The sequence below is a fragment of the Mus caroli genome, unplaced genomic scaffold, assembly GCF_978045245.1.
Source record: "Mus caroli unplaced genomic scaffold, Mus_caroli_1 scaffold_5, whole genome shotgun sequence".
NCBI classification, from domain to species: Eukaryota; Metazoa; Chordata; class Mammalia; order Rodentia; family Muridae; genus Mus; species Mus caroli.
The window spans coordinates 24,730,528-24,754,933 of NW_028227260.1; the positions used below are offsets into that span (position 1 = coordinate 24,730,528).

Here is a 24,406-nt window from a genome sequence, read left to right on the forward strand (position 1 = left end):
GAGTTCAAATCCCAGCAACCACATGGTGACTCACAACCATCCGTAGTGAGATCTGACACCATCTTCTGGAGTGTCTGAAGACAGCTACATGTGTACTTACATACAATAAATAAATAAATCTTAAAAAATGAATATTCTTGGGCTACAACTAAATACCTTGTGACAAGCCCAAGACTCTGCATATCTTTCTGCTAATAACTATAAAGTTATTTTATATAAAATAGCATGAGAATTACAGCTTTTACTATGATAATTTTCATACATACCCCTATGGCATCTCTCCTCAATTCTATCTTTGGACCCTTCCTTTTCTACATGGCTGTCCATCTACGTTTTGTCCTGTGTATAAACTTTAAAAATTTGGTATCTTAGATGAAGGAAAAAATGTGGCATTTGTCTTTCTGAGTCTGGTTTATTTGGTTTCTCCTAATGACATCTTCTTCATGGCTGAATAAAATCCCATTCTGTGTATATGTGCTATGTTTTCTTTGTCCATTCATCTGTTGATAAACATCTGGACTGGTTCCATAGCGTGGCTACTGTGAATAGTGCTGCAGCTAACCAGGGGTGCATGTATCTCTGTAATGTGCTGACTTAGATTCCTTCATGTGTATAGCCAAATGCACTTTATTATTTTAGCTTATTTTTAAATTTTTCTTTTAAATTATTATGTTAAAATATATGCACTATATATTTTGATCATATACTTCCCCTTGCTCAAATCCCCCTGTATCCTCCCCAACTCCCTACCCACTCAACTTCATATTCTTTCTCTCTCAAATAATCCTGCAAAGCCAAGAAATCACCACACACACATATCAAAAGGAACAAAAAAAGAAACAAGACAAAAATATCAAATGTACATTTTTTTCAACATTTTTAAAAATTAGGTATTTTCTTCATTTACATTTCAAATGCTATCCCAAAAGTCCCCCATACCCTCCCCCACCTCTCCCCTACCCACCCACTCCCACTTCTTGGCCCTGGCGTTCCCCTGTACTGAGGCATATAAAGTTTGCAAGACCAAGAGGCCTCTCTTCCCAATGATGGTCTACTAGGCCATCTTCTGATACATACACAGCTAGAGACACAAGCTCTGGGGGTACTGGTTAGTTCATATTGTTGTTCCACCTATAGGGTGCAGACCCCTTTAGCTCCTTGGTTACTTTCTCTAGCTCCTCCATTGAGGGCCCTGTGTTTCATCCAATAGCTGACTGTGAGCATCTACTTCTGTGTTTGCCAGGCCCCGGCATAGCCTCCCAAGAGACAGCTATATCAGGGTCCTTTCAGCAAAATCTTGCTGGTGTATGCAATGGTGTTAGTGTTTGGAGGCTGATTATGGGATGGATCCCTGGGTATGGCAGTCTCTAGATGGTCCATCCTTTCGTCTCAGCTCCAAACTTTGTCTCTGTAGCTCCTTCCATGGGTGTTTTGTTCCCAGTTCTAAGAAGAGGCAAAGTGTCCACACTTTGGTCTTCGTTCTTCTTGAGTTTCATGTGTTTTGCAAATTGTATCTTGTATCTTGGATATTCTAAGTTTCTGGGCTAATATCCACTTATCAGTGAGTATAATCTCAAAAGAACTCAAATGTACATTTTTAATCAGTTGTCACTCTCTTACAAAGTTGCAGGTTCCAGCACTAGCAAATGGCTTCCCTGTTGCTAGTTATAATCCCAAATAGACAAGGACAACTGTTGGGGTCAATCTAATTAAGGAAGGATTGTCATGTGATTTCATTTTCCTCTTAAATGCATCTTCCCAAGACAAATTTTTCTAGCTACAATAAAATGTATTGAGACTAAGAGTCAGTCACAAGTCAAATATGTGCATTAAGTGTATTTACATTCTATTATACTTAGCATCTAAAAGACTCTACAAGGGATGGGAATTGAGGCAATACCCACGTGTGTTGATGTGTGTTGGGACAGGACCCATGCATCACAAAGACATCTGCTTTGTTGCTATGTACCTCTGCAAAATTGCAAGATAATCCCTTTAATTTGGCAGTATTTTAGTGGAATAATGGTCAACTTCATAGCTTTTCAGCTGTTATGAAAACAAAGTGAGGAAACAATTAGAGGAATATGGTTAGAAATTGGGAGAGGAGCTACAGGAAAATGTAGTTGTTTAACAATAACAAATCTTAGCTGAGTACTTGAAATACATGCCACTTGATATGTATTAATCTCATTGGCCATTGGAGTGTCTGCCTAGGATATAGTATTTTTATGCTTTCCATTTTAAAATGGAGGTAACTGAGACAGAGCGAGTAGCTTGTCAAAAGTCAGGTGGACTTTAACTGAGTTCTTGGCAGATTCCAGAACATGTTCTCCTAAGCCATGTTATTCTGTCCAGATCTCATGTGTTCAAATTTCCTAAGCATGGTAGAGATTTTCTTCCTAAAAGGCAGTCATTCTTGAAAAAATGAATTCTAGAATAATAGAGCCTGTAAGGGCTTACTTTTTTTTTATTAGAAACTTCTTGCCAATAACTAGCTACATAAACTTGTGAATGCAGATGTAATATCTAAAGGTCTTCTTCTATGCAGGATTTTATGACAGAAGAGGTGGGAGGGTAGACAATGAGGAGGGAAATGAAGTGAATGTAGTACTTATATATGAAGTTCTTAAAATAAAAAAGGAATCCAAAAATAAATTAAAAAATAAACACAATGTCTTAGAAAAGATGCCATAATTGTACTAGCTATTCAGAATTATCTCACAACTTGACTGAGAAAGTTCCTTCAGAAGGCCAGCTATTTCTAGATAGAATGTGAAATGTCTGTTTGTCTTTCTTCATCTACCTGTGTTCATGCCTGTCTGCCTGCCTGCCTGCCTGCCTGCCTGCCTGCCTGCCTTCCTTCCTTCCTTCCTTCTCTCTCTCTCTCTCTCTCTCTCTCCCTCTCCCTCTCCCTCTCCCTCTCCCTCTCTCTTTCCCTCTCATTTTTTTCTTTGAGATAGGACTATATTCTATAGCTAAAGCTTACTTCCTGTGTAGCCCAAGCTACTTAGCCATTCTGATTTCCCTGCCTCAGACTCCAAAGGCTATTAGCAAGAGCCACCACACCCAGCTTCTCAGTCTTATTAACTCTTCCTATTGCAACAGGAAAGGACTCGGTTTTCCTTTTCACTTTTGTCTTTATCCATGGTGTGTACTCTGAACTATCTCATATGACAGCATTTCAGTTTATCTAGGGTGAAAGGAAGGGTCTTGTTTTATTGCCCCTGGATAAATTCAGAAGTCTGGTCTCTGAGTGACCAGTTTCATTTCCTGGAAGACTATAAGACAGATAGGAATGTTTTCTAATTTTAAGATTTCCATTGAAGGGGGGAGGGTTAAACATTAATGAGTGTTAAACCTTTCTTTAGTCTCCAAAGTTCTTCTCACTGTCAGGAAAGTTCTTCTTTCCATTTTTAAACCCTTTTTGCTATATGTTAAGTTCCTTAATTTCTCTTATAGCATCACTGGGGACAGAGAAAAGCTGATTACCATATGCCAGACAAACTCAGTTGCTCAATTAAAGATGCTCATCAGGCAAATTGTGCCCTATGAACTTCCTAGGATGTCTATGATAAAGAATGAGAAATGAAGGTGACATGAAGCCAGAAGTCTGTGAGTGGCCTTTGTGTCACTGTCCAGCTCAATCCAGGATTCAGGAACTTACAAATTTGACATTTAGTCACCACTACTCACACATCTGCTTCCGTGTTCTGCTGTCCATTGCTTCCTGCCAGTACATACTTTACAGGTGGTCTTGAAATCAGGAAATGTGAAATCGGGACCAGAAACCTACCTAGAAGAAATGACACTACTTGCTTTACCAATTGCTTTTCCTAACTTACCCGGACTGGGATCATAAATTGTGACTTTAGCTTCACAGAAACTTGATTCCCTTACGTGGTCCTTGTTTCTATCCCGTGTCTGTGCTATCTGCTAATTATGTTAGGAGTTCTATGTTTTGTTTTGTTTTGTTTTCTCTTACCTGTTTGTCTTTTCTTCATACTTTAGGACGGGATCTCCCTAAGTTGTTGGGCTAGTCTCTTGAACATGCCATGCAACCCAGTGTGAAGCATAATTCTCCTGCCTTAGGTTCCCAAAGGACCTAGATTACCATCATGCACCATCATGCATTGTATGTTTCTTAATTAAAAATTTCAGAAGTCAAAATCTAGTCCTGCTTTTCTTGAGGTCTGGCTGCAACAGCACCCAGAACTGGCCAACCAATTAAGTTGTTTGAATTTTGTGCCATGTGACAGTGTTTGTTCCAAATTACTGAAGTGAAAGGCCTGGCATGACATGGGTTATAAAATGTGAATCAGGTGCTCCTAGGATAGAATGGTGGCAGGTAAACCCAGACTTATAACTGTGGCTTTTAGAATAAGATTGTAATTAAAATTCCATAGGCTTTCCCTATAATGACAAAAAAAAAAAAAAAAAAAAACCAATGGGAGATCATCAAATGGGTTTGTATTAATAGCCTACAACAGCTTAAGGAGGTTCATTTCTGCTCACAATGAGAATCAGTGGCACTGAGAACTCCCCTCCAAGTGGTGGTTGGAGTGTAAAGTCACATTGCATGCTCTGTTAGGAAGCAGAGAGAGATGAATGCTCCTGTTCGTCCTTTCCCCTCTTTACTTGCTCCAGCACACTGATGCATAGGAATGCTGTGATCTACATCCACGGTGTCTCTTCCCATCTCAGTTATCTCTCTGGAAAGACCCACACAGATATGCCCAGCAATGTACTTTTTAGGTGACTCTCAGTCCCACCAAATTGACAGTCAAAGTTAATCATTGCAGGGACATAGATGTCAAAGGAGGGAAAGAGGCTTGGATTTTGGTTGAAATAATACTTTGAAAAAGAGAGAGTATAGGGCCCTGTTTACCACATGAAGCCTCCTCAACATGGATGCAGTTTGGAGCTCTGCTCAGTAGCTTCATGGAGAGTTTGCTAGAAGGTCTCATAGTGAAACCCTGCATGAAAACAAAGAAAAAATGGCTATAAGAGTAAAATGAACCTTAGTTTCCTATACTATTCTGTCTTTGAGTTGATCTCTCTCTCTCTCTCTCTCTTCCTGTCTATCATCTATCTATCTATCTATCTCACTCCACTACCTATGGTATGACACAGGAATTCTGTCGAATTGACAGTATGATAGAAATCAAGCATTTTAGAGTAAAAAGTTAAGTGTCAGGCCTGCTTTGGGAAGGCAGAATTAATGTGAAGCAGCCCAGGGTAGATGTCAGGATGACTGGAAAACTGCTCTATTTTTCTACATGTGCCTGTGCTTTTCTTTCCAGGGCTGCTGATAAGTGCAGGCTGTGCATTATATCCTTTAGGATGGAACAGCCCGGAGGTAATGCAAACATGCGGGAATGTCTCCAATCAATTTCAGTTAGGTAAGGCTGGATGGCCAGAATGGCAGTGATGGTTTATGGGAAAAATGTCTTCAAACATTTACCTCTTGTGGAGTCCTCTGTGACTAATGGCACTTGTCTGCAATTGTCCTGCTGTCAGCATGTAGGAGGTGGTATGTTCGTCCGAGTTCTTTTGCTTTTTTAAACTTGTAGGGAATGGCTTTAAAATTCCCCTTTGTTAATTCTCTTTCTATGTGATTTATACATTTTTATCCAGGCTCTTTTGGTCAGTGTAGAGGAAGTAACTATAGAGTAATTCGAAGTATGTGGCATGCAGACAAATTTTTGGTATGTGTTATTTTCTATCACTTACCTGAGGAGAAATATAAAAGAATGGGACAGAAAAAGAGAGATTCATTCACAGAATTCATATTTTCTTGCTTTCCTCTGTGTGTTGGTTAGAAGAGAGGAAATGCAATGTTTATAATACTTAAGATGGATTATATTACAACCAGTGAGGATAGCAGAGAAGAAATGGGTAAAGGAGCAACTTCTGGAGAAGACACATACATACAAAGAAAGATATCATAAATTTATCCCTTATGTTGAACCTAAATTTGAATTTAAGGGTATCTATGTCTGTGTGAATAGGACATCAAACTAAGAAGAGGACTTTGGGAGTGGAGGAAGTCTAAATGAATGATTAAAGATAAAAGAATGATAAAAGAGCAAGAAGAGATAGTGGACTGTTTGAAACATGAAGACAGGAGACAGAATGACTGTCAGGGAGGAAGAGGACTAAGGAGAGGGAGAGGAGGAACATTGTGGATGAGGAGACTAAGTATAAAATATATTGATAGATATACATTAGAAAATGTAACCATGAAATCTACTGCTCTATATATTAAATAGTAAAAAGAAAAAACACTTCAAATACAATTGATATTTTTACACACACTACCCTAAATACATCTCACTATGTCTCCAGCAGAAGAAACTGTTACCTGTAATTTACATGTTTTAAAGGTTATACACACTCAAAATGGTGATTGTATATGAACATTATATTCATTATTGTATTTTATTCTCTTTTATGTAGTAGCATTATTTTCATCTTTCCAATAAGTTTTAAGCTCATATCATGAGAGTCATGGAGAGAGCCCATTAGGCAGTTAATCTATGGCAGTGATTCTCAACTTGCTGTCCATTGATACTGTTGGTTTGCAATGAATCTAATTCTAAATAATGGTGACCATCTCAATCCAAGTAGTTTTAGATTTTCTGAATTTGTCACAGAAAATTCCACATTCCAGAAAACCTCCAGTCCTGAGCAGCCTTTGCTGCTTACACCACTCTTTTTAAATTTAATTTTATTATTATTTTTTACTTATTAACTTTATATGCCACTCACTGCCTTCCTTTCTGTCATGTTCTCCCCCCCCCCCGCCATGATGCTTCCCCCTGCCCCCTCTCCTTTCTGAGCAGGTGACCCCCTCCAGGTATTCTCCCACCCTGTTGCTTCTCATCTTTGCAAGGCTAGGTGCTTCCTCACCCACTGAGGCCAGATAAGACAGCCCAGCTAGAAGAACATATCCCACCTTCAGGCAACTGCTTTTGTGATAGCCTCGTTCCAGTAGTTCAGAACCCACATGAAGATCAAGCTGCAGATCTGCTACACATGTGTGGGGAAGCCTAGGTCCAGCCCATGTACAATCATTGGTTGGTGGTTCAGTCTCTGAGAGCCCCAAGAGTCCATGTTAGTTGACTCTGTTGATCTTCCTGTGCAATTCCTATTCTCTTTGGGGCCAGCAATCCTCCCTCCTATTCTTCCATAAGAGTCCCCAAGCTCCATCTGCTGTTTAGCTGTCATTGTCTGCATCTGTGTGAGTGAGCTACTGGGTGGAGCCTCTCAGAGGACAGCCATGCTAGACTCTTGTCTGCAAGCATAACAGAGTATCATTAATAGTATCAGGGATTGGTTTTTAGCCATGGATGAGTCTCAAGTTTGGCTGGTTATTGGTCAGCCATTCCCTCAGTCTCTGCTCCATCCCCTGTGCCTGCATTACTTGGATACAGGATAAGTTTTAGGTTGAAAGTTTTGTGGTTGGCTTGATGTCTCTATCGCTCTACTGGGAGTCCTGGAGCCAGGCATATTTTAAAAGCTTATTGGGCAGTATTCTTAGCTAATGGATGAAGTCCAGATTCACAGAAGGAACACTGTCTCAAGAAAAGTAATATGAAGAATGATTGAGGAAGACAGTCCAACACCCGAGCACCCTGGCCATACACATACACACAAACCTCAAAGTTCATTCACTACCATATATTTATATATGTTTCCTTTGTAGTACATAATGTATAATCATTTGTTCATATTTGCCCATCTGTTTTCCTTACTGGGATGGATGTGCTGTGATGGAAGAGACTTTGGATGCACACACACACACACACACACACACACACACACAAATCATGCTTTTTGCATGATACTTTACACTGAAAGAAATCTGCTCTTACCTCTTCAAGCTAAAGACAATGAATCAGAGGCCAAAAAACCTGATCACACAATACAAGTTTCCTGACCTAACACTCTTGTGTTTTCAAGTGAGGATTCAAAGGTTTTGCATCACTTCTTGAAGGAACAGGGACTATCATGGTGCCAAATTATAGTGTTGTCACTGCTGTGACAAGGAGGACAGTTTATTTTTTTCTTTTCTTTTTTTATTAGATATTTTCTTCATTTACATTTCAAATGCTATCCTGAAAGTCCCCTATACCCTCCCCCATGCCCTGCTCCTCAACCCACTCACTCCCATTTCCTGGCTCTGGCATTCTCCTGTGCTGGGGCATATAATCTTCCAAGACCAAGGGCCTCTCCTCCCAATGATGGCTTACTAGGCCATCCTCTGCTACATGTGCAACTAGAGACACAGCTCTGGGGGTGGGTACTGGTTATTTCATATCGTTGTTCTTCCTATAGGGGTGCCGACCCCTTTAGCTTCTTGGGTCCTTTCTCTAGCTCAGGAGGACAGTTTCTATAAGTGATAATAGTAGAGGAGATTCTTACATCAATTGGGAAAACATTAGGAAGACCTCCCTAACAATCTGTGATTTTTAGAAGAAACCTGAGAGATTGGTAGAATTAACCAGGAGAAATTCAGGAAAAAGAGAGTTCTACACACAGAGACAGGACAATATTCTATATATTGGAAATTACTTAGATATTGGAGAACTGGAAGATCAGTGTTGCTCACTCAAGCTGAATGAGTGACAAGAAGTATAATAGATGACCAAATGGTTGTGAGTGGCAATCCAACTTTATAGAGTTTTGTGTTTTATCTTATCTGAAATGGGAAGCCATTGCACGATTTTATGAAGGACAGAGACAAGATGTGATTTACACCCCCGAAACGTTCTTGTGATGGAGTTACAGAGAATCATTTTGAAAGTTATGGCAAAAGTGGAAGAGTCAGTTAGGAGGATAGTCTTAGACTAGGCAGAAAAAAAAAAACCCAGGTGCTGGCTATCTGAATAAAGTAGACTGATTACAAATATTCCTTATCAACATCATTTGACATGTTAACAGGGATGGAGAAATTTCACAATGCTCCACCCCTAGATGAAGGGGTAAAGGCAATTAATGGCTGCCTAGAGAGGGAGAGTTCATCATTTTTTTGGTGGGGTGAGCCCTCAGTAGGTTGTCCATTTCCATGTGGTCAGTTCCCAATACAATACATACACACACAAGCATTGAAAGGTTGTATGTATGTATATATATATATATATATATATATATATATATATTTACACACACATATAAGCATGCATAAAACAATAAAAATTATAAAAGGAGATCCTGAATTTGATGGGGAATATAGAAGGAGAAGGAGAAGAGGGAGAAGAAGGTGATAGGAATACAACAGCCATATATGTAATTTTTTTAATGAAAAGTATATTTGTCCCTTGCATCCACAGGTTAGTTTCTTTATATTTGGATTCAGTCAAGTATGGAAAAAACAAATTTGATAAAAATTCTGCATGTATTACAGATGTACATTTTTCATTATTTATCTATAAATAATGGAGTATAGCAACTGCTTACATAAAATTTACATTGAATTACATATTATAAGTAATCTAGAGATGACTAAAATATACATAAAGAATGTATGATTCCTATCAAGCTCCAATGCCATTTTATATCAGGGATTTGAATATCTGTCAGTTGTGTGTGAGTTGCTAGACCTAATCTTCAGTAGACTGTGAAGGACAGGAGTGCATTTTAAAATGTTCCATCCATTGTGAAAGATAATAGGATTGGTGTGGGTAGGAGAAGACTAGAAATGGGAAGACAAGAGAAGTTGCTGTGGTTGGTACTGGAAGAGGAAAAGGGAATCTCAGTTCGGACATTTGTTAGTTGTGTCTATTAGCCTAAATGTGAATGTCGAACCATCGGGCTCACTGAGGAGTCTGTCCATAAGTTGAGAAATTGGGAGTTCTTAGCATGTGTATAATATGGCTACAAAGAGGAATGTGATAACAATGACTAGCACCCTGTGAATGTCTAGTTTACAAACAGGTGAAGTTACTTTTTTTTTTTCAATCAAGATAGCTTTAGTTTTTATTTTATTTATTGTATTTTCATTAGATATTTTCTTTATTTACATTTCAAATATTGTCCCTTTTCCTAGTTTCACCTTTGAAAATCCCCTATCCTCTCCCCTCTCCCCCGGCTCACCAACCTACCCACCCCCGCTTCCCTGTCCAGGCTTTCCCCTACACTGAGGCATAGAGCCTTCTCAAGACCAAGGGCCTCTCCTCCTATTGATGTCCAACAAGGCCATCCTCTGCAACACATGCAGCTGGAGCCATGGGTCCCTCCATGGTTACTCTTTGGTTGGTGGTTTAGTCCCTGGGAGCTCTGGCAGGTACTGGTTGGTTCATATTGTTGTTCCTCCTATGGAGCTTCAACCTGGTGAAGATCTACTCAGCTGTGGAAAATGAGTAAAAAGAAAGCTTCTTCTAAGTCTTGGAAATTCCCAGCACATAAAATTAGTGAGTATGTAACTGAGCAGTGGTGGTACATGCCTTTAATCCCATCACACAGGAGGTGGTAGCAGTTAAATCTCTTGAGTTTCAGCCTGATCTACAGAGTGAATTTCAAGGCAGCCAGGGCTACAGAGGGAAACCCCTTTTCAGTGAATAAAAATACCTATGTGGCATTTACTATCCATATAGCAACCCATTATATCTTGGCATCAATCTGCTAATTAGCCTGTGTCTTAATATATTTTGTCTTCCTACAACAGATTACTCATTACTGGATAATATATAAAGACAAAATGTTTAACTTGGTATAACGTCAGTGTCTGAATGTATCAAGACATGGTGAGGAAGCAGAAAATGAATTGAGTTTGTACAGAAAATTTGTGTATGTGTGCAAGGATAAAGAGAGCAACTATGGCTCTTTTCTGACAACCTGCTCATTCTTGGTAACTAGTCTGGGCTCTGGAGATCTGACATAAAACAGCATCCACCCACTTATGTTGGTGGAGCTGCCATTACCAACTAAGCCTCATCTCTTAAAGATCCCACTACCTCATCACTGACTGTGAGGACCATATTTTCAGCACATAATTTTCTTGGGGGACAAACCGTATCCAGAATAGCCTTTTTGTTTTCACATGGGTCTTGTGCATACTGTAATAATTCTTTGTATTCATTCTCTGCCTATAGGTATTGTAGTCTTCCCGCCTACCCCTTATTGCAATGATCCCTAAATATTGAGAGAAGGGCATTTAGCTGGGCATTCTGAAAGCTCTTATTCTTTGTATGAGAGGAGGTGGATATAAAGTGGCACCCCTAACCAAGGGGCTATTGGCAACTAATAGCTGATAAAAATGGGGAGTTGTTTGTCTTTAAGGTTTTTGCCATTGGTAGGTAGATCATGTTCCTGTGAAAAGGCTACACAACTGTGAATATATGGGAACCTCAAATTGAACTTAACAGGTGAGGAAAAAAAGACTATACAACATTGGGTGAGTAGGAAAGGGTGTATGGATCTGGACAGGGTTGGAGGTAATGAATATGGTAAAAACTCATTGCACAAAATTTTCAAAGAACTAATAGAAATTGATTAACCTGCAATAACTGTATAAAATACTTTCATTGTGACAGTTCGCATGCGCGCGTGCATGTGTGTGTGTGTGTATGTGTGTGTGTTTGTAGCATAAGAGGACTTTGGATCCCAGGATACCTTGAAGTTAGAGCTACAGGCAGTTGTGAGGCAATAGTTTGGTGCTGGGACTTAGATCCAAGTCCTTTTGGAGAGCAGCCATTGCTCTTAACTGCTGAGCCACCTCTCAAGTCCCTGTAGTGTACACTAGAATCTTCATTTTACAGAAATGGAAAACAAGGTTAAGAGAGACTGACTAACTTGCTTAAAGTTATTTATCTGGTGGAGGAGCAGAGCTGTGGTTCTAGTCCTATGAGTGTTGCCATGGAGAAATATTCGATTGACATTTCACCAATGATTGAACTACCTCATTTTCTTGAACAATACAAATTGGGTTGGTGGGATATAGGGTTCAATTATTCATTTTAATTTTATTAAATAAATGCTTAATTTTATTAATGTAATTTATTTTTATTAATTTAAATGTGAAGGCTCCAATGTGACAGGTAGTGATCATGTTGCAAGGCATAACTTGGGACTCTCTGAACTTAATTGCTATGTTCCTCTGCAGAGGAGGCTGCACCAGACATGCATGTGGTACGCAGACACACAGACAAAACATATATATATATATATATATGTTAAAATTCAAAAAGTATTAAGAAAGTTGGGGAGTATGCCAAAAGGGTGTGGTTATTTTTTATTGCTGTTGAAAGTTTGTATTCATAGACAGTTTGACAATGGCAACTTATAAGAAGAACATTCATAGAAGCACAGCTGTTGGACATAAGAAAAATGACGGTGCTGTGTGTAGACACCTCTTTGAAAATATTTTGTTGTTTGGCTGCATTTGTAGCTCATTGGTAGTGCTTTTGCACATGGATTTGATCTCTATTACTATAAAATAAACAAACTCATACTTGAAGTTTTCTGTTTAAAAATTCATTCTTAAAAATTGACAAACTGCTGCCATGGAGGAGAACTGAGAATTCTGAGAAGTATCTGGGGTGACAGGATGAAGAGAATCTTTTTCTAAAATGGTGAAATGCTTGAACATTGGAGGGAATGATCCTATATTAGAGAGAATATGGTACATGAGCAGTGAAGAGGAGTTTTTCTTTTAGGATAGTAAAAAGAAATCCAGATAAGAGACTTGAACACGTAACTAATACATAGTTCAGCTTTGTTAAAAATTTCAAAATCCTCTCAAATTCAGAACTACCATTCCCCATTCTCAATGCCCCATAGGCAGAAACACACAAGTAGTTCCTAGTAAGAAGTTACAGAATCTAAATACTTCTAATAGAATATAGCTCTCTCTCTCGCTCTCTCTCTCTTTTATTTTTTTAATTTTTTGTTTTTTTTTGTTTTTTTTTGTTTGTTTGTTTTTTGTTTGTTTTTCAAGACAGGGTTTCTCTGTAGCCCTGGCTGTCCTGGAACTCACTTTGTAGACCAGGCTGGCCTGGAACTCAGAAATCTGCCTGCCTCTGTCTCCCGAGTGCTGGGATTAAAGGCACGCACCACCATGACTGGCTAGAATATAGCACTTCTTAATGAAAAGACTGGTATCCAGAACACTTAATCCTTAGGTAAGTTCTATAGTGTCTTGAGATGAAGCATATCACTACAGTTTCATACTTCAAAAGGATACAGAGCATTGGCTTATAAAACCAGTAGGATTTACAGTGGACTTAAAAGATGAGTTGAGGTAGAAATAGGAGGGCAAGTACCAGTTTACTCTGATATCTTTTTGCTTACTCTTTTAGTTTTTTAAGATGATAGCCCATATGAAAGTATAAATAATACCCCTTTGGGTTACTCTTTATTATTTATGTTTATTTTAAAACATCTTATGACAAACAAAATTGTACTAAACTTTCATGACAATCAACAAACAGAAGGAAAATATATGCATAGCTGATCATACCATGCTGTTGTTATAATGATGTAACCTTGGAACATGTAAATTGGTTTATGGAAAGTTATTCAGCAGTTTATTCAGTGAGTTGAGGAAATTACACATTCCTTGTTTGCTGTGTGATATCATCTTCATCGTCTTCATCCTCCTCCTCCTCCTCCTCATCTTGATCCCAGTATTAAAATGAAAGTAGTATTCTCATGTGTGATGATTAGGCCTTTTTACCAATTTGACTAGCTTTAGAAGTATCTAGGGGACATATATCTCTATGCAAGTCTATGGGGGTGTTTCAGAGAGGCTAAACTGAGGAAGGAATATTCACTTTGCATGTAGTAGAGTCATTCCCGCAGGCCGGGGTTTTAGCCAGAATAAAAAGAAGAAGAAGAAGAAGAAAAAAAAAGAACCAGTCAAATGAATCCCAGTATTCTTGTATGTGTGTCCTGATCTACCTACTTGTGAGCAAGCTTCCTGCTGCGATGCTTTCTCCGACATGAGGGACTGTATCTCTTGGGAATTTGGCTGGAGCAAAGACAAACATGTATGTAATGTCTTATGCTTTAGTTTTCAGAAAAGGAATCAATTAAGAGATAGAGATATCCTATATCTATAGGACTTCCTTAATTTTCTACTTCTAAAAATTATCTGAACAAATTTTCTAACAACCCCAGGCACTTAGAAATAAAAAAAAGATATATGTCAAAAACTAATAAGAAATAAGAAATCAATTTATTACTTAAAAAACCTTTGATGTACCAATTATTTATTTACCATTTAGTAAGAAGAAAGCTAATTGGTATGCTAATGAAATGATGTGCTTGCTTAACATGAAAATTAAATATTGGCTGAATATTGAGTATGAAAGTATTTATAGCATCTTCCATAGTTTTCATTTGATTGGTATTTTGCTTTTGTAATTATCGGTGCTGGGAGGACAAGTTCACATAAATATGGAGTACCAACCTGTTAGGGCCACTTCAGAAGCTACCGCAAGTGCTGTGTTAAAGTCAAGCCAAAATTCACTGACTTTTTCTAAAATTTAATTCATCAACTCAAACAGCAGTTTTCATTTTTATGCTTTGTTGCTATATTATTTATTTATTAGGCACATTTTTTTTCCTACAGTATGTTCTGACCAGGATTTCCTTTCCTGTGTCTCCTCCCAGGTTCTCCCCAGAACCCTGCCCATCCAACTCCATGCCTTCTCACTCTCTTTCTTTAAACAAAAAACAAACCAATAAAAATTACAAACAAACCAGAATAAAACATAAAACAGACAAACAGAAAAAAATCCTCTAGAAACAATACACATGTAGACGCATGCACACACAAAAAAACTCATAAAAAATCAAACTTGGAAACTATAATAGATAAACAAAAGATGGTTAGGGCAAAAAAAATGCCTAAACAAAACACAAGAAAAAGGGTCTTCAAAAATACCACTGAGTTTGTTTTGTGCTGGATATGTACCCCGCATCCTGGGGTCTAACCTTAAAGAGCGATTTGTATACCCAGAGAGGCTTCACAGACAAACACTGCTTAGTCCTTTGTGAGCAGTTATCAGTTGGAGATGGCTTTGGTGGTAGAAATGGGACCTCAAGTTCAGTTCCCCTTTCTGTGCTGGGATCCTATCTGTTTGGACTTGTGCAGCCCCTGTGCATAAAGGTAGCAGTTTTTAAAATTCAACTTTACTAACACAATCCAATCCAAAGATATACTATTTCAATGCTTACATACTAAAGAATGACAGTCGGGGAATATTAAAAGATTCTGTTTTCCTTTATTGAATCACCGTTTCTGCAAGATCAGCAAACTTTGCATGTATAGTAAAATCCTTGTAATTTATAATATACGACAGTACTGAATCCAAGCCCATGTTCCAGGTTGTGTTTATTGCCGTCACATGGTGTGAGGTGAGAGAATGTACAGTACTAAATGCACCATGTTGTAAATTCAGAATCACGACTGCACTGACGTTGCATGATGGAGCCTGGTCAAGGTGCTGCCATAAACACCTCAGATTCATTATAAGTGTGATTTTGAATTAACTTATGTTCGTTGTGCCTTCAGAAACCATTTGCTCTTGCTAAGGTTTTCATTACCCTCCCATATTTTGTTACATGACCCCATAGGACCGTGGCCAACAGCTTTATAATCTGTGGCCTATATAACATGAAGAATAAATTCACAGGTTAGCAGTGCTGGACTTGTCATCAAATGTGAGCCCTGCCACTTACTAGTTGTACAAATCTGGGCACACTCCTTAACTTCTCAGTATATCATCAATGGGGATTGTTAATAGTATTGATTCTTGTAGGATTGGGGTGATAGAGGAAAGTCACCATTAGATACAAAGCACAATGCTGCATTAATACAACTTGTTATTGTCAGAGTCCCTTTGGAGGAGATGACCCAAACTTTAATGGAGACAAGAAAGGAAAGGCCCATCCCTCTTGACCAAGGTTGGTGATAGAGGATAACCAAAGGTCATGTGTGTGTTCCTTGTAGTTCCTTTCTCTGGTGGTTCATTTCCCTTGCTCTCTTAACATTTCCGCCCATTCTAGACAGTTCAAAGCCTTTTATGGTGACTTGGGGTTTGACCTTCCAGGGTTCAGTTTCCAGGAATTTCCTGTTACCTTTTGTTTCTTTCAGTTTTCTTTTTAAAATTTTATTTATTTATTCACTTAACATCCTGCTCACTGCTCCCTTCATAGTCACCCCTCCCACAGTCCTTCCCTTATCCCCTTCCACTACTCTTCTGAGCAGGTGGGGCCTCTGGGTATCCCTCATCCTTGCACTTTAAGTCTCTGTGAGGCTAGGCACTTCCTTTCCCACTGAGGCCAGACAAGGCAGCTTAGCTAGAAGAACATATCCCACATACAAGTAACAGCCTTTTTGTGGATAGTCTGCTGTGCTCACCAGAGCACAGCTGGCTTAGCAAGCATCTTTGCATCCACAGTGGGGCAGTAGAGTGTGGGAGAAGTCAGCCTGGCAAGGGTAAACTGCTTACTCTGCTTTCAGTCTTCCTAGGCTTGCTTGGGCACATCACTTCCCCACTCTGAGACCTGGCTACTCTGTTTTCATGTACAGAGCACTGTACTAGGTGGGTGAGTAGCCGGGTTACTAGCTCCAGTAATAAAGCCTGCCTGTAGATGTGAATCTTTTTCCACTTTCAGAAAACCAAGGGTCCTATATACCTACTTAGCTCCCTGTTATGACTTGCTCTCCATTAATCATTTATCTTCATATCTGTCTTTTCCCCCCTGTTCTCAAAAAGTATATTTTCAAGTGTTTTAGCATACACATACCTGTAGCAGGAGACAAATATATTAATTTGTTTAACTAGTAATTATTTTATTACATATACATCAAAATATCATCTTTTATACATTAAAATATACAGTAAAACAGCAATGTACTTAGGATAATCATCTGATACACAATAATAGTTTGAGAATCACTGCTGGTAGCTGTCTGAGAGAAAAATGTATTTAGCTAAGGACCTTGCGCAGAGCCACTATCTTTTGGGGAAGCATTAGCTGGAAGGTTGACAGTCCTGGGAAATTCAGGGCTTAGACATTGCTGAAAACCTCAGAGTTATGTACATGAACAACAGAGATGTGGGTCCATACAGAGGAGAAATTGAGCTAAGTTGGAGGAGACCGGAAAAAATTAATGGGTCATGAAACAACTTTGTTCAACTGCATATGTCTGCTGCCTAACACACCTTTACATTGTGCAGTAGCTTTATCCCTATCTTACTGTCTGGCCATAGATGATCCACTTCACTTCTTTAAACCCTTTTACCCATAGGCAATGTGAGAAATCAATTATCTTCAGAACCGGTTCTGCTATTGTGTTAGAGAAGTGCACCAAAAAGTTTTGAAACAATAATCTTGCCTGTGAGAGGTAGAAATTAGAACTCTAATTGGTTAGATCTTCTCACTGATCAGCTTCTAGATTAAAAATAGTGAGAAATTTAGGGTAATGACACTCTATACATCTCAGGGGATATAAAGTGATTTTCGTTTTGACTAGAAGAAATAACAGAGGTGCTTTTATAAACATTTCTCTTTTTCTTGAAATAATCCACGTGAGAAAGGGTGTTCAACCCTGAATTAGTTGCTTGTTACGGTTGCAGTTCTGCAACCCCAGAGGAAGAGAAGGTTCTTCCAAAGGCCTCAAGGGCAAGTCCACTGCATGGCCTTATTTTCCTGTTGTCTTGTTGAGGCCTCCCAGGCTCAGGAACAGAAATAAAGTTCTAGGGGCTGGTTGTCTATCAACCACACAACCACACGATGGCAGTAAAGCAAGGCAAATTCATTTGGTTTAGCACTTTTGCTCTTTACTTTCTAGAATGTGAATCACAATTTCTTTGCTTCCATTTCCTCCCCTGGAGTTGCTTCTGTAAGCATCAGTGCCAATTTCTGCTTCCTCTTTCACCTTTATTGTGTGTTAGTCCTTTCCCTATAAAATGGTGCTGAATTTTAAGCTTTTGTTTAAAAGCAGAATCTCAGAGTTTACTTGTTTTGTTTTGTTTTTTGTTTTTGTTTTTGTTTTGTTTTGTTTTTGAGACAGGGTTTCTCTGTATAGCCCTGGCTGTCCTGGAACTCACTTTGTAGACCAGGCTAACCTCAAACTCAGAAATCCGCCTGCCTCTGCCTCCCGAGTACTGGGATTAAAGGTGTGCGCCACCACGCCCGGCCAGAGTTTACTTTTAAGAGCAGATATTAACAGTGTAGCATCCAAGCCATGAGGCTCAGTCAGTGAGGATGGCGTGAGATACCATACAATATATGTTCATCTCAGGGCCCACACCCTGTAAATGTGAATGGCAACTGTTATGATTATGGCTGTTGTTGGTATAGGTCAGACTAACCCAGAGGCTTGATAATAAAGTGAAACTGTTGCAAAAGAGCAAAGCAAGCAACAGCTACATTCCTAGGAGAAATTCCCTGATGAGGTTGGGATTACAGGGAAGAGAGACCTATATGTTAGAGCTATGTCATATGGTTTCCTACAGACAATAGTCACTAAACCTCGTCTAAATGAATTATAAGAAATGGTGAGAAAGATAAAAATATCTCTCTCAAGTGAATGCCCCTAGCATGGCAACAAGCACAGGGAAATTTTAAAGAAATGTAGATAACTTTCCACATTTTTTCTTTAATAGGCTAAATGATATACCTTACTTCGGGCCCCATTGGGCTGGACTTAGGAATCTACTGGACTCTTCCCCAGAATTATGGATGTGAGGGATCTGTAGGGAAGCCTAGATATCTGCATCTTAAGTTCTTTTAGGTATTTGCAGAGACTAGGATTAGCAGACAGGTGATCTGAAAAGTACTCATCATGCTAGGCTCTGCACTGATTTCTTGTTTAATATACCATTGTATTTACCCCCTTAGCTGTATTGTAAAGTGAGTAGTCACATTTATTTTTTACCATGAGGAAGAGATGCTCAATAAGGGTAAATGGCTTGCTCCTGGGGATCCAGTTTGGAAGGGCCAGGACATGCTTTCAGATGCAGTTCTTTGTAACTGTCATGTCAGGCTCTGCTCCCTATACCACGTCGACTCTCTAGGTCCAAAGTTGAATAATTCCAGCTACTATAGACACCTCCTGATGAAATGGGAGAACTTCGAGACATGCTTCATCTCTCTGTTAAGTCCTTCTTGTAGAATAATATTCCTGCCTATAGCTCCAACTTGACAAATGGCTAAAACTCAGGAAACAGGATTAACTGGGAGAGTAAGTAGAAATGGTATGTTGTAAGTTGTGAAGTACTATTCTCATATTGGATGGTATAATTTGGGGACTTTGTTATTTCTGAGGTATTTGAGGGCAATTTTTTATAAGCCTCCATGACAGGTATCTGTTAGGCACTGGAGTCTGAATAGAAACAGCAAATGCTTCAAGCTGGCATTGTTAGTACAGGTCTCAGTAAATGATTTGCATGAGGGTTCACTCACTCCTAAGTTCTAGGGTAGATTAAGTTTCTGGGACTGAGCCTTTAGCATTTTTTAGTATTTAAGAATTTATCAAAATAGAGATAATACTCATTATTCTATCTTGGATGTTCACTATAAAGTATTGAATAAATCAGTATAAAATGCAGAGTTCAAAGAGATTGTAGTTTGTTTCAAGAGATAAACTGTACAGTTATATAACAAATAACTGATAATGATGCTAATCCAAATGGATGACATCAGCACCTGTAGATGTGATAATGTGGAGGCACATAAGGAGAACTCTAGAATCCTATCTTTCTTCTCTTAATTTGCACTCTACCCTGGGTTACTAGAGTCATCTCTTGCTTCCCTTCCCTCCATCTCATTATTCCCCTTCTTCTTTCTTTTCCCTCTTCTTCTTTATCTCCTGTTTTTAGATTGTTAGAGATCCTACATACAGGTCCCTTGGTATCTCCATCTTAGGTTAAAGTGATATTTATGAAATGCAAATCTGATGCCATTCTGTCTTACCAAGTATAATTCCCCATTACTTTGAGGATGGAGTCCAGACTCCACAACAAGGCCTATAGGGACCTCAGATATACACATATTCTGCCATGTCAGTTATCCAGAAAACCCAAGTTCCTCCCCATTGCCTCAATTTTGCAGCTGTCACTGTGTTTCATAAGACTGCCTCTTCTCATTTCCTTGCCTGCTTAATTTCTGATTTTTCTTCAAAACATCCTTGTCCCCTTTACAATGAATTTGATCCCCATCTTCATCCTTGTGTGACTTGGCATCATAGCACTTGCCATATTAGTGAGAACATCTCCTCACCCTAATCCCTGTTTTTATTTATTTTTTTGTATTTTAATAATCTTACCTATGAGAGAATGGCTTGTTGAAAGAGCTTACCACAGTGCCAGGCATGAGGAAGTATTTGACCAATAATAACGACTTCTGTTTCAGTTATTGGCTTAGTGCTAAGAAAGTTCAAGTCGATGCAAGCAGAGGGCTATTGAGTATATATGAGAGGAGAGGGACCAATTGCTTAGAAGCCAAGTGTCTTAGAGAGCTCATGCTGAATGAAAGCAGTCTAATATTTGCTTAGCTGGTTTTTACCTTCTCTCCTTAGGGAGAATGTCCAAAGCTATTCTAAGAAGCTGTTCTAGGTAGAATTAATGAGCTGTACAAAGGGCAACATGATGATATGGGCAATTTTTAAGGGTCCAGGAGGTCAGTCTGGAGAAAGACAGAGAAACACAGTTTAAATTGGTCTGAGGCATGCTTCTCCCCACTGAAGAAAAAGATGAGCAGAGACAGCTAAAAATGATAACTATACAAGAAACCCAATAAAAAGAAGTACAGAATGCCAAGGGAGATTTCAATAGGAATCAATTTGTTTAGTTGAAATGTGTGTCTGGGAGAGGAAAATCAGATGGAGGACATTTTTGTCATCATGAGGATTTGGTTTCTTTGCAAGTGCCATCAACTGGTCTTTCCTTCCCTTTAGAGCATTCAGTTGGCTCATGATGAGTTTGCCAACCTAGAATGTCCTTAGCAGATCTGATTGGATCAAAGTTAGTACTACCAGTAGTAATGTGCTTACCTAAAGTACTGAAATTCTCTTTTCTCTGTTTTGTTTGTTTGTTTGTTTGTTTGTTTTTTCCTTCTCTGCCAAGGTAGCTTGGCAGACTTCTGGAATATTCACTGGGTTCTGGGCATCCTCTCTAGGCTGCTGGTGACATGCATACCCAGCTTGGAATGTGAGTAGAAAGATGTTTTCATAGTCGTGGCTGTCTTTTTTCCTGGAGGTTGTGGTAGGAGAAGTAAGATGTTTGGCAATTGTTTTTGAATTCATCGGCTATGCTTTCTCTTTGAAGATTATTCATCTGTGTTTGCTCAAACCTACTGGAGAAAGTTCTCTGCTCATTTAACTTCTGCTCCATTGAAAAATCTCCTTATGTTACTTCCTATTGAAACCCTGAAGTCTGAAATTGAAAGTCATCATGGAACAGCTGAGACCACTGGCTTCTTTATAATCCCCCATTGTCTCTGTTGCCATAAGAGCCAGGCCTGTCTGGCAAAACTATAACAAATTAGAAAATTGTAAACCTTTGTCTTCCTCATTCCCATTGGCTTTGGAAAAATTGTATCCTTAATAGGGATAGAGCTCTGTTATTCCAACTTTGTCCTCATTTACCATGGTCACGATACTCTAACCCTCTTAAGTTTGCCTCCTTTGCCCCCTATAGTCTCTTTCTAGTCTTTGATCCCCTTCTAGCCCTTCTCACTTGCTACCCCATTAATTTTTGCCGGAAGTCTAGGTGTCTATGTATGCTGAGTCCTTTTCTTAGGATAAATATTAACAGACCAGTTTGACATGGGGAATACTACTAAAACTACCTGAGTTGTCTCACAAACAAAATTCTCTGTCTCCTCTCTTTATACTGAAGGTGAGATGAAGAAGATACATACAGTTTCATCATATACCTTCCTCTCCTATTTTGGTCCATCTTTCTTCAATTTGCCAGTCCTTTGACTAATAGCAAATGGGACAAATAGATGTCAGAACTGTTCTCCGTGTTCTTCCTGAAACTGTTCCTCAATCTTCTGATGCCAAGAACCCTTACAATTTGGATTTCGTAGTTTTTTTTTTTTTTTAATGTTGTTTTGAATTTTGAGACATGGTCTCACTATATAGCTTTGGCTGGCCTGGAACTCACTATGTAGTTCAGGCTGGCCTCAAACTCAAAAAGATCCACTTGCCTCTGACTCATGAGTATTGGGATTAAAGTTGTGGGTCACCACACTGAGCTGGATTTCTTCTTTGTACAGAAACACAGATTTCTCTTTGTATTTCTGAATTATTCACATTCTCCAAACAGCTTTATGCCTTCTTGCCCTATTCTAGTGCTTCTAGCTTCTATACAACCTTATCCTTTCTGGTATCCTCTCTAATAACCACCAATATCCAGGCCTCCTTATGACTGATGCTGTCTCACAATCATGTCTTTTCCTAGAGGAGTCTGTAAATGGATTTTAATATACTCTACTAATTACTAATATGACTCAGCCAGGTCCCAATAACTGAGGCATAATCCTATGGATTATTTAATCACCTCATGTACAATTACAGGGGCATTACCCCTAATCAATTTTTCTACTCACTAGACTATTATGTTAATTCCCAGATGTGCTCCCCAAATACTTGCTGCTTGAATCTAGACTACTTCTCTCCATCAGTCTGTCCTGGGGGTGCATTTCACTCAGGCATGGGCTCCTAGTTCATCATATTGAATGGAGACCTCCTGTTCTCTGTGTCTTCTTCCTCCTTCACTCTCTCTTTCATTATTCTTCCTCCTTGTGGTCCCTACCTGAGACCTTCAGCCTGTTAACTGAAACTCTATTCTATTCTCTTCTATTCTCTGCAGTAATTTGCCATAGTCACTTTATTTTAACTGATAGCTTTAAAGAAGGAAGCAAAGTTTACATAGCATCATTTGGTGTAGGTGAGGATTTACTCCTTGGGGGCAGCCAGATCTTGTGGACCAGTTTTACCATTTGAATACATAGCAGCATCAGACCACCCCACCAACAGTAGTTATTTTCAGAGATAGACCCTTAGTAACACTTATTCCAAGTCAAACTGCTACGTACACTCCAGTGAAGTCTGCTTGGCAGGCCAAGAGGCCTGGAAGCACTCAGGAGGCAGGGAGTTTCAAGGAAACTCAACCTCCTGGAACCAGGCATTCTCATAACCTGTATACTCATACCCTATCCCCAAGATATCTGGTGTATGGATCCACGTGCTCTCTTTTAGTATTATTTTATTATAAGTGCCTTTAAAGATTGAATTCTGACATAGGTAAGTCTCGGCCAGTGTTCCAACATCATAGAAAATCCTTGAAGTTGACAGACAAACTTGGAATTCAGTAGGAATTCAGTAAGAAGGTTATCTATTCTGTAACATTCAAATTTACTTCTATTAGAGATGGTGAAACTAATTAGGCATTACAAAGAATGGAGCAGAATAGCTCAGGGCTGGTCTGCAGAGTGTTTACTTGGGACAATAGCCAGTCTTACCCAGACAAGGGAATTCACAATGGCCTAGCAAATAGGTGGGTTTACCATGAAAGAGTCAGGGAATCCCCCTGAGACAGGTTTCTTCACTAGGCCCAAAGAAACAGCATCAATCAGGCATTTAGTAAGAACTCCTGGTGGTGGGCTTAAGATTAGACTAGCATTACACCTGGATCCCTTCTTAGTGGTAAACAGCAGCAGCAACAGTAGCAGCAGCAGCAGCAACGGCCTGGTCCCCACCATCTTTTGATGTATACATTCCTTATGTTTTGTGTCACTGTAACTCGGTGGATGTATCTTGCCTGGTTTCTTGTTATTCTTCTGTATAAAAAGTTTGATGCTTGACTTGACAAATTACACTCATATTCTACACAATCTCTTGTGTTGCTTCTGTTTGTTATTCGATGACTCCTTGTCCACCTGCAACTAGAGACCTGTTCTATGCAGACAGGGACCAAAAAGGGTCTGTGGCATCAAACCTTTAACTGTCTGATAGTTTCATATACCTCATAGGCCTAGTCAGTTTGTAAGATGTCACTTGGTATGTGCTTGCAATATCCCTGCTTCCACACCTATTCCTTAAGACTTTCAGGACCTTGAAATAGCATCATATTATTTTCTACTTAAAGAGGACAAAGAAAGCTCAAAAGACAGACATGCTTGATTTGTGTGTCTACCTCCATCATTACTGTTTCTTCCTCCTCTAAGAACATCCTTCTTTGAGATAGATCTTGAGCACTTTTTTGGGTTGTTTACTTCTAAGATGATGCTCAGAATATTGCTCCTTGAAAGAGCAGACTTTCTCTCAGGTGCTGTCCTGTTCTGATTCTAACGTTTGATACCCACACAGCTGCTAATCCACAGTAACCACTGGTAAGCCACAGGAGCCACAATCTACAGTGTACTTAATGCTGGTAAATTGTTT

General features: G+C 39.1%; 1 protein-coding gene across 1 annotated transcript in view; it reads left to right on the forward strand.

Moving 5' to 3' along the window:
* Positions 1-24,406, forward strand: part of Lhfpl1 (LHFPL tetraspan subfamily member 1) — a 39,571-nt gene that overhangs the window by 9,499 nt on the left and 5,666 nt on the right. Inside the window, exon 2 of the mRNA XM_021153962.2 lies at positions 5,301-5,399. Coding sequence (XP_021009621.1) covers positions 5,301-5,399 — 99 coding nt within the window. The remainder of the gene's footprint in view (positions 1-5,300; positions 5,400-24,406) is intronic.